Below are 11210 nucleotides of genomic sequence, written 5' to 3' on the forward strand. Positions count from 1 at the left end.
TTCATGGCCCCCTTGCCTTTCCTGGCTTGATGGCTCTTCCTAAGGCCTAAGTTCCTCCTGAAACTATGCCCCAAATAAGCAAGACCATATGTAAGAAAATAAGTGAGATGATTAGTTTCACCATCCTTGTCTCCAAACACTCTGGTTGCACTTCTTCAAGACAGATCTGTTCTTTTGGCATTCCATGGTATATTCAATACTCTTCACTCTCAAGCATCTGTAAGAAAAGGGCCAGGCCTACAGCCCCAAGCAACTAGTCCTTAGAAAGAACATCAAGGGAATGGAGAGACACCCTCAGCCTTGAGGTTATTTTCCTGGGAGGGAAGCCACTGATGTGTAAAGCACCCTGAGACCACACAGAATGTGCAAAGTAGTGTTTATTTTTCAGATGCCTTGCAGAGAAGACATGAGCCTCATGGAGCTCCTATTAGTTACTCCTTAACTTGGGCCATTTCTTCAGCCCTAGCCCCTCTTTGACATGAGGCCACTGCCCGCCCAGTGACGGGTCTTGGGCACCTTCAGGGACGGCATCCTGACTGCACAGGGCCTCCCAGAGCTTCTGCTTGACAGCCTTGCCCAGCTCCAGGCTGTACCTCTTGGGGGTCCCTGAGGGCTTCCGCAGCATTGGCTCCACCACGGCGTGGTACAGAGCCCGGTAACCCTCAGTGGGGAGACCGTGAATGGTGAGTGTGTCCTCCGACGACTGAAGCCTCATTCTGGCTTCAGGAAGCTGGGCCTGAGCCTCCCAGGCTGCTACCCTGCTGTCCCAAGGGAGCGATTGGGTGGCGGCCACATGTTCGGCATATCTGGCCTCAAGATCTTGGCGGGAGCTGGCTTTTCTCTCCTTTGAACTTTCCTTCCTCTAGCCAGGAAGAAAGAAGAGAAGTCAAGCCCCAAACCCGAGAAGGGTGCTCAGAATAATTCTCTGGGATTTGTGTCCCTGTGTCTTGGTTACGACAACAACCAGCATTTGTCTATCGTGTTCTAGCTGACTGAGAGCTTCCATGTGTCCCCTCTATGCCATGTGTTCCCTGAGACCATGTAAGGTCAGCAGGGCAGCTTTAAAGGCAAGGACATCGAACTTGATGTGCTCAAGGTCACACGGCTACAAGCTTTGTGCAGCTAAGCTGTTGTGACTTAAGCCATTCAAAAGCCCTTTGCAAGCAATGGCTCTTGGTCCTTATAAAGGGCAGCGCCTCTACTCCCTCTTTTAGAGATGGCAAAATCAAGGCACAAAGAGTTAATGGGCCCAAGGCCATACTCTATTTGTCAGGGCTGAAATTTGGACCTCTACTATCTATGTATGGTGGCCTAGTGGTAAGGCGTTGGGCTGGCAACCAAAAAGTACGTGGTTCAAAACCAGCAGCTGAGAAATATGAGCATCAAGAGAAATATGGTCAGTCTCCCCCTGTGCAATTAACTGCCTCGGAAAATCCACTAGAGAGCCAAATGTGAGTTGGTTCCAATTCGATGTTATACAACAACAGGCTTGTATGGAATGACAAAGCTAGACTCAACCTTACAGACTACATCAAGTTCAATGTCCCCGCCATTAAAGCAATCCCAGAAAACACATGACCTGGCAAACATGGACGGTCACAGAGCTCTAATTCACACCTGTGTATATGGTGGGGAGTGGGAGGGTATATTCCCTCAAAGGTGCGTACATGTTAACAGTAGCCTAACTTTAAACTGGGGCGCTCTGGTGGCCTAGTGGTAAGATGAGGCACTGCCAACCCAAAGGCATGCAGTTTAAACCTACCAGCTGCTGTTGTTATTGTTATGTGCCGTCAAGTCACCTGCATCTCATGGCGACTCTATATACAACAGCCCTGAACCCTGCTCTATCCTGAGCCAACCGTATCATCTCTGACACACCTACCCCTACTACCCCAGTCACTGAATCAATCCATCTCATCGAGGGCCTTCCTCTCTTGTGCTGCCCCTCCACCCTCCCAAGCATGATGTCACTCTCCAAGGACTGCTCCCTCCTTGCAACATGTCCAAAGTATGTCAGACAAAGGTGTAGATTCCAAGGAGAAGTTTGGTTTCACCCTCTCAAGGATGAATCTGTTTGTTCTCCTAGTGGGAGTAAAAGACGGTTTATCTCCTCCTGTGTGATTTACTGCCCCTGAAAACCTGCTGGAGGGTCAGCTATGAGTCAGCTCTGACTCAATGATACATAACAACAGCCACCTTTCAAACCCTTTTGCACTCTTCCCCTATTTTCCCTTCATGCTAAGTTATCCTTGCCTGTGCTTGCCAACAGCCCCTTCTTTTTATAGGACACCTGTGGCTGCTAAGTAAGTGGTAAGGAGTTGCGCTGCCAACCCAAACACAGGTGGTTCGAATCCACCAGCTGCTCTGTGGGAGAAAGATGGGCAATCTCCTCCCCCACGAGTTTAGCCTCTGAAAACCCACTAGAGCTATGAGTCAAGTCTGACTCAACAGCACACAACAACAACATCCTTTTGTAGAAGTAGCCCTGATCTTGTACCTTCACCGCTCTGGACCACCCACCCGCTCCCATCCTGTCTTTAACTCCAGCCTCCCCAGCTTGGTATAACTCTCAATTGCTTATGTTTACATGTCCTCTGGCTTTCTTGTGTCCTCTCTTCATCCTCTGCTCTCTACTGTTAGTCACCATCTACCTACCTGGCTGATGCCGCCTGCTGGCTGTTTGCGTCTGAGCTCTTCGGACTGCAGCTCGCCTGGCAGCTGGCTCTGGGAACGGACGGAAGTCGTTGGTCTGGGCTCTTGGGTGGTTTCCACCACTGGGCCCTCCTTGGGCTTGAATCTCTTGGAGGGCTTTGCTTGTTCAAGCGTGTGCGGCACAGGGCAGCCACATTCATCCTTCAGTTGACGTCTGAGTACAAGCTTCACCAGAGAGAAGGAGCTGCTGGCAATTAACGGATTCTTGACGACTTCCCAAGAAGAGGTGGGCGGTGTTGCGGGGGCACCAGGGCCCTGCCTTGCACACTTCCTGGGCGTCCATGTGTTGGTGAGAGCTGGTGAGTCCACGTAGCAGTCCTGGAGCCTGGTGTTCAGTAGGATGGACTGTCTCAGGCCATATGTGGGGATGCTGGGGTCTCGTCTCACATAGACTGGATGCTGGAATTACAAGAGGGGGAAAACAGCAGTAACAAAAGACCAATCATCCGAAGAACTGCTTGGAAGGCAAAGTATTAACATCCACATTGCACATAGGAATCTCTCTATACATGTTTCTTCCAGCTCACCAAAACCTTTTATACCCAGAAAGGGCAAGATCCGTATTTCACAAGGTCACAGTGACATCTAGGCACTGGGAGGACATACAGGGGCAGGAAGTGGGGGGTTCAGGAACCCAATAAAGAAGGAATTGAAAGCAATTCCTGTCTGCTGGAGAAGATGAGAGAATTGGTGGCTTCAATCAGCTCCAGTGTCACTCAAGGCCTTTCTACAAATTAAAGTCACCTCTGAACCATGTCACACCCCTGAACTGACAGCAGATACAAGGCCACCGCATACTGAATGCATCTTCCAGCCAGAGAGCCACAGGCCAAGAAAAACTACTTGCTTCAAAGGGAAAGATACTCTATAGTCTTTAAAGGCCGAAAAATGTATAAGGTGAATGCTATTCTTCCCTTTCCTGGCTCCCGCCAAGAGCAAAAGAACAATTTGATTAGATAAAAATCACATACTTAAGGATGCCTGACTTTCTAAGAAATGCCATCATAAAATACAAAAGTACCTTACCATATTCAGTTGCTTTAAATTTTATTTTAGCTAGCTTAGTAGGGGGCAAAATAATGTAATTTCTTGTTTCTTTTTGTTTGTTTGTTTTGTCCTTCTTTTAGTTTTTTTTTAAATTATTAATTTTTGGTTATTTTTAAAAATATACATTTCTAGTCACCTTTCTCTGCCTAGTCGTCTGTGGACAAATTGCAGCTTCTGGTTCATGTGCAGGCAGTTTTGAACCATTATCCCTAGTATTTGTGATGTCACTTGGGTTTGTGATGTGGGTGTGCCTGAGTGTTATGTCATCAGATCTGCTGGTTAAATTATTTTGGGAGAAGTTCCATTTTGCTATGCTTATCGCCACAGGTGTTTTTGTTTTTTAATGGGGTTTGTTGTTGTTGTTATGTTTTATTTTCCCTCTTTTTTAAAAAAATTGTAATTTTAATGAAAGTTTACAGAAAAGTTGGGTATTCATGCATTCATTGTTGCATATTTTTCTCTGCTTGCTATGAATTGAAGCTCAACATCGAGAAAACAAAGATTCTCAACACTGGGCCTATTTGGCAGCATCATGATAGACGTTGAAGAGACTGAGATTGTTGACAGCTTCAGTTTGCTTGGCTTCACAGTCAACACTCTTGGTACCAACAGCCAGGAAATGAAAAGATAAATTGCATTGGGAAAGTCTGCTGTCAGAGATCTCCTCAACATACTGAAGAGCAACGACATCAGTCTGGAGACTAAGGTGCACATGTTTCAGGCCATGGTCTTTGCAATTGCTTGCTTTGCATCAGAAAGTTGGACAATGACTAGGGATGATAGAAACAGAATTGATGCCTTTGAGCTGTGGTCGCTGCAGGAGAGTAGTGAATATACCATGGATGACTAGAACAAACACATTCGTCCAAAAGAGGGTGAAACCAGACTGCTCCTTGGAGGCAAAGATTCTGAAATTTCGTCTGACATACTTTGGACATGTTGCAAGGTGGGACCAGTCCTTGGAGAGGGACATCATGCTTGGGAGGGTGGAGGGACAGTGCAAGAGAGGAAGACCCTCGATAAGATGTATCGATGCAGTGACTGCAGCAATGGGCACAGCAGAGTCTGAGGATGCCATAGGATCAGGCAGGTTGACATAGATCGGGGCTGACTCAGTGGCACCCAAGAACAATAATCTTCCTCGAAGGAGCCGTGGGGGCACAAGGCAGCACTCAGCTGCAAACCCAGAAGTTGGTGGTACATCATAGGTGAAATGGCCTGGTGGTAATCTGCTCTGTAAAGGTTGACAGCCTAGGAGACCCTGTGGGCCAATTCTTCGCTGACCTATCAGGTGCTGAGTTGAAAGCTACTCAAAAGATGGCATTTAGCTACTGTGTTCTTAAGAAACAAGCAGTGCATGGAAACAGTCAACCACGCAGGCCAGGTGGGTGACTGCAGATAGAAGGATGCATCCTCACGTGCAAGAGGGTCGGGGTGTATACAGAAGGTACAGTTGATGTCTCTGATGGGCTGCCAAGCTGAGGGACCAGAAGTGTAAGAACACGTTCCTGCAGCCCCGGACGGGATGCCACCTCCCTACGTGGCTCTCCCCAGGACAGGACACAATCTCTGGAATGTGGTTTTTCTTTCATATCCCCATGGCAAAAGCAGTAATTAGAGCGCTAGCAGTGTTGAGCGCTAGAAACAGAACAAAAGACGCCTTTGCCAGAGACAACTCTTGAGCAACCACACCTCGCTCCTTATCAGGTGTCCTCTTGGTGGTTTGAGATTGTTCAGAAGCAAAATGCCAGGGGAGGCTTGTCTGCCCAGGGCGCGGGGGAGAGTGAAATGATGGAAAAACCGCGTCGGAGTCTGGCAGGGGCTCCTGGACTCGCATGTGTTGCCTGTCTGAATGTTCCTGTGTTGTCCCTGGAATGGAGCGGAGGCTGCAGGCAGACCACACCACAGGCCGTGGTGGCACCACCTCCTGGCCCCACGGCAGCTGGACCCACAGACGCAGCGGAGGACAATGGGCCCCATTGAGCCACGAGCCCTGGCCTCACCTCCCAGGAGGTGGGTCAGCGTTAGAGCAGGGCGGTGGAAAGGGTTTGTCTCTGGGACGGGCCTGCCGAGGTCTGGCGTCTTAGCTAGAGGTGGCACCGGCTTCTAGGCGGCCTCAAAATTACCATCTGTCTGTGTCACAAGGACAGAAGAGAAACGACAGTGAGGAAAACATAATTGGAGGAACCCTGTTTTCTCTTCTTCCCCATCTTGAAGTTTGCTTTCCCACACCTCCTCTACCCAGAGACTCCACCCTTCCTGTCTGTTTTCCTTGAGTTGGTTATAGGTTTTTTTTCTCCTCAAGGTCCAGGTGACACACACCTCTCCCACTCCAACAATCACTTTGAATCTTCGTCTGGGTCATCTGGCTACTTGCTGAAGCACACCATTCATTTCTAACTGAACCTGCCCTCTGTTCAGTGCAGTTCACTTAAAACTGTTGGTTGCAGTGTAAAATGGTGCAACCTCTGTAGAAGGTGGTGTGGCGCTTTCTCAAAAAGTTGCAAATAGAAATACCATTTGACCCAGCAATTCATCTACTGGGAATATACTCTAAAGAAATTATAACTGCCACACAGGCAGATATATGCACACCCATGTTTATTGAGGCTTTGTTCACAATAGCAAAGAGTTGGAAACAACCTAAGTGACCATCAACAAATGAATGGATAGAGAAGCTGTGGTATATTCACACAATGGAATACTACACTGCATTGAAAAACAAGGAACTCATGAAAGATACAAAATGGGTGACCTTGGAGGACATTATGCTGAGTGAAATATCTCAGCTACAAAAGGACAAATATTCCATAGTGCCACTGTTGTAGAACAGGACTGACATGGGGGTTGGGGTGAGACTGAGAAAAATTAGATAAATCATGTATACTATATTGAAATAGATGAGGGAAAGAACAGTCTAAAAGCAATATATGATTGGGTATTATGGTTATGATTATGACAAGAGTCCAGAATGAAGGTTGCATAGTGGAGTGTACTCAGGGAGTGGGAGGGGATTGTATATCAATGAAGGACTTTTTCTTTTACTTTTCAAAGAGAAGAGCAAACTGGGGGTGGGGGGAGGGATGGGCAGGGAGAAAAATGCAGCCATGAATTAATGGAAATCCAAAAATCTCTGTAAATGTTCATTAAAATTAATAAATAATTTTTTTTAAAAAAATCCTATTGTGTCCCAATAGGTCACCTCACTTAGAATTCCTTTTCACTTCTTGGTCCCAACAAGGGTACCTTGTTGGTGGTGGTAGTGGTGTGTGCTGTCGAGTTGGAACCGACCAGTAGCTGATCCTCCAGTGAGTTTTCAGAGGCAGTAAATCTCACTAAAGAAGATTGCCCATCTTTCTCCTGTGGAGCAGCTGGGGGAATAGAACTGTGCACCTTCAGATTTGGCACACACAGCTCCTTACCACTAGGCCACCAGCATTCCCTTGACTTGTGCTATTTCTCCTACAACAACAAAATCAGTAAATGATGCTGAACCTTTGTTTTAGGCCATACCATGTTCTAGGCACTTTAGAGACATCATTTTATGAAATGCTATCCCCTAAGATATCCACTAAGCCTTTGAACTGTGGTGCTAGAGAAGAGCATTGGATATACCATGGACTGCTAAGAGAACAGTCGCCGGCACATAACAAATCCACTAAGGTGTGCTTGAAGGCACACGGTTCGAATCCACCAGCTGCTCCGTGGAAGGATGGGCAATCTCCTCCCGTGCTGCCTCTGAAAACCCGCCAGAGTGTCAGCTACGGGTCAGTTCTGACTTGACGATACACAACAACAGCATCCACTACTCCATGAGTTTGGATACCACAACTGGGTGCTTGCTTTACAGGAGGAGAAACTGAGGCATGAGTTGCTCAAGAACCATGTCCCAGGGCCCACAGCTAGTAACAGCAAGGCTGCTCTCATCCAAGGTCTATGACACCCAGCCTCATTTATAACTACTCTGTCACCATGATAGTCTGCCACTTATCTGGTGGCCCAACCTAACGTCACATCTGAAACAAACACTAGCCTTGTCATGACACTTTTTCTGGGTTCAGGAATTGTTCAGCTTGATTTTTTGCAATGCAGAGTCATTGATCAGTTAACAAGTTATTATTAGCATCATTTTCACAGTTATGGAGCTTGTTAGGAGAGTTGTTGATAGCCACAGAGTAGGCTGCACCCTCCAGCAGGTTTTCAGAGGCAGTTAATTGCATGGGAGGAGACTGCCCATCCTTCTCTTACGGAGCAGCTGGGGGATTTGAACTGAGCACCTTCAAGATTGTGGCGCAGCTGCTTACCATTAGGCCCCCAGAGCTCTCCAACAGGTTAAAATTGAGATTGGAAACAGAAGTGCTCATGGGCCCTCGGACCTGAGGCAAACACTTCTTTGGGGCTTTGGGCCGGTGCTACAAGAGCTCTTTCAGTCTTGCCAAACATGACAGCTCCCCGCAGCCCTCCAGTAAGCTTGGTGAAGGCCCATGGCTCTGGCTCTGTGGGATGACAGTTCCAGTGCCGCTCTGCCTCCCCTCAGTCTCTGCTTCTCTGCCATCTCTGCTGCTGTTGCTGCTAGTCTCAGTCTATCGTGTGCAGTAATCTCTGGCCCAAAGAAGTATGCGCTGTACTCTCTACTTCTTTCTGGATGGTAGAGATTCCTGTTTTCTGCTTCTGAACCTGCTCAATTTAAGCCTTACAAGGCAGCTAAAATTACCACCCTCCTCATTGTTGTTGTTGTTATGTGCCATCGAGTCACTTGCAACTCATAGCGACCCTATGTACAACAGCCCTGAAACTTGCTCTATCCTGTGCTTACTTTACTGTCTCTGGCACTCCTACCCCCATTAACCCAGTCACTGTATCAATTCATCTCATCTCTTTCTTTGTCCCTCCACCATCCCAAGCATGATGTCCCTTTCCAAGGACTGGTCCCTCCTTGCAACATGACCAAAGTATGTCAGACAAAGCTTCAGAATCCTTGCCTCCAAGGAGCAGCCTGGTTTCACCCACTCTAGGACAAACCTATTTGTTCTCCTAGCAGTCCATGGGTATATTCAATACTCTTCTCCAGCACCATAGCTCAAAGGCATAAATTTTCTTTCTATCATCCCTAGTCATTGTCCAGCTCTCTGACGCATAGCAAGCAATTGCAAAGACTATGGCCTAGAATAGGTGCACCTTAGTCTCCAGACTAACGATGTTACTCTTCAGTAATTTGAAGAGGTCCCTAACAGCAGACTTTCTCAATGCAATTTGTCTCTTGATTTCCCGGCTGTTGGTACCAAGAGTGTTGATTGTGGAACTAAGCAAATAAAGCTGCTAATAATCTCAGTCTCTTCACTGTCTATCATAAAGCTGCCAATCAGCCCAGTGGTGAGAATCTTTGTTTTCTTGATGTTGAGCTTCAATCCATATTGAAGGATGTAGTTCTTGATCTTCTTCAGCAAGCACTTCAGGTCCTCCTCAGTTTCAGCAATCCATATAACTATTTGCATGTTCCTCCCAGAAGACTTAGTCATACTCATACAAAACCTAGACCTAGATCAAGAAGCTGTTGTCTGAATAGAGCAATGGGACACTGCATCGTTTAAAGTTAAGAAAGGTGTGTATCAGGTCTACATCCTTTCTCTGTGTCTATTCAATCTGTATGCTGAGAAAATCAATTGAGAAGCTGGATTCTGTGGAGAAGAATGTGGCATCAGGATTGGAGGAAGACTCATCAATAACCTCTGTTGTGCAGATGGCACAACCTTGCTTACTGAAAGTGAGGAGGACTTGAGATACTTGTTGCAGAAGGTCAAGGACTACAGCTTTCAATATGTATTATAGATGTAATACATATTAAGCCTTGTAAGGCTTAAATTGAATAGGTTCAGATGGGTGGGGGGTGAGGGAAATTGAAAGAATTGGTTCAAATTTGTATTTGAATTTTGTAAATAAACTAGTAGGAATATATATATATATATATATCAGAAGTCCTCACCACTGGGCCAATAGACAACATCATGATAAACGAGAAAATGATTGAAATTGTCAACTACTTCATCTTACTTGGATCTACAATCAACATCCATGGTATCAGCCATCAGCAGATCAGGAGATGTATAGTATGAGGTAAGTTTTCTGCCAGATATCTCTTCAAATTCTTGGAGAGCAATGATGTCAGTTTGAAGACTAAGGTGTGCCTGATGCAAGTCTTGATCTATCTAATTGCCTGCTGTGCATCCGCAAACTGGATAATGAATAAGAATGATAGAAGAAGAATCAATATCTTTGAGTTGTGATATTGGAGAAGAGTACTGAATATCCCATGGACTTTTATCTCAAAAGAACAAACAGATATGTTTTGGAGAAAGTACAACCAGATTTCTCCTTAGAGGCAAGGATAGAAAAACTTCATCTCACAAACTTTGGGCATGTTGTTAGAAGGGGATGGTCTTTGGAAAGGGACATCATTCTTGGAAAGGTGAAAGGATGGTGAAAGAAAGGAAGACCCTCAATGAGGTGAACTGATACACTGACTGTGGAAATAGGCGTGGGTCAGGGATGATAAGGACGGCACAGGGTAGTGTTGCTCACAGGGTCACGACGACTCATACTCGGTTTGACAGTTTGAGCACCTAACACAGGAGCTCTGGTAGCCTAGTGGTAAGAAGCTGCCTTGCAATGCCAAAGGCATGCAGTTCAAATCCACCAGTTACTCTGAGGGAGAAGGATGGACAATCTCCTCCCACGTGATTTATTGCTTCTGAAAACCCACTGGAGGGTCAGTTATGGGTCAATTCCAATTTGATGCCACACAATAGTAACAACATAACAACAATATAAAGGTGCTCTGACCTCATCTACATCATTAACACAGTCCTACCTAGCCATGCTGAAGGTCCAGGACAGTGGCTAGCAAAGCCACACCGAAAAATTCTGAATAGCACAGAGTTTGTGTAGCCATCGGCCTTCACACTTGAAGGATTGACTTCCCCTCCACAGTCGTCTTACCAATAACTACACATGAAGGTATGTAAACCAACTGCTTCATGGGCACATGTATTCACTCTCTGAACCTTCATTTTTTTCAGCTGTGAAATGGCTGTAGTAATTGTGTTTCTCCAGGGTTATGGTGAGGATGAAATGGGACAGTGCGTGGGAAGCACATGGCATGTTGTTGTTGTTGTTGTTATGTGTCGTCAAGTCGCTTGCGACTCATAGTGCCCTATGTACAAGAGCCTTAAACGCTGCTCTATCCTGTGCCAACCTCGCCGTCTCCAACCACCACCGTCATTCCCACCACCCCAATCACAGAATCGATCCATCTAATCGTGGCATGGCACAAAGAAAATGCTCCCTTGATAGTATTCTTGTTGTTGTTGTTATGTGCCGTCGAGTCGCCTGCGACTCATAGCGACCCTATGTACAACAGCCCTAAACTCCGCTCTGTCCTGTGCCAATCGCAC

At 46.4% G+C, this 11210-nt stretch overlaps 1 protein-coding gene across 1 annotated transcript in view; it reads right to left on the bottom strand.

Annotated features, from left to right (window-relative positions):
* Positions 1–427: 427 nt before the first annotated feature.
* The window catches only part of LOC102875951 (chromosome unknown open reading frame, human C22orf31), a 21825-nt gene continuing 11042 nt past the window's right edge, over positions 428–11210 (bottom strand). Inside the window, exons 4-5 of the mRNA XM_006890524.1 lie at positions 2656–3111; positions 428–862 (exon numbers count right to left, since the gene is read on the bottom strand). Coding sequence (XP_006890586.1) covers positions 428–862; positions 2656–3111 — 891 coding nt within the window. The remainder of the gene's footprint in view (positions 863–2655; positions 3112–11210) is intronic.

This window comes from Elephantulus edwardii, unplaced genomic scaffold, assembly GCF_000299155.1.
Source record: "Elephantulus edwardii isolate Elephantulus edwardi_28Jun2011 unplaced genomic scaffold, EleEdw1.0 scaffold00089, whole genome shotgun sequence".
NCBI classification, from domain to species: domain Eukaryota; kingdom Metazoa; phylum Chordata; class Mammalia; order Macroscelidea; family Macroscelididae; genus Elephantulus; species Elephantulus edwardii.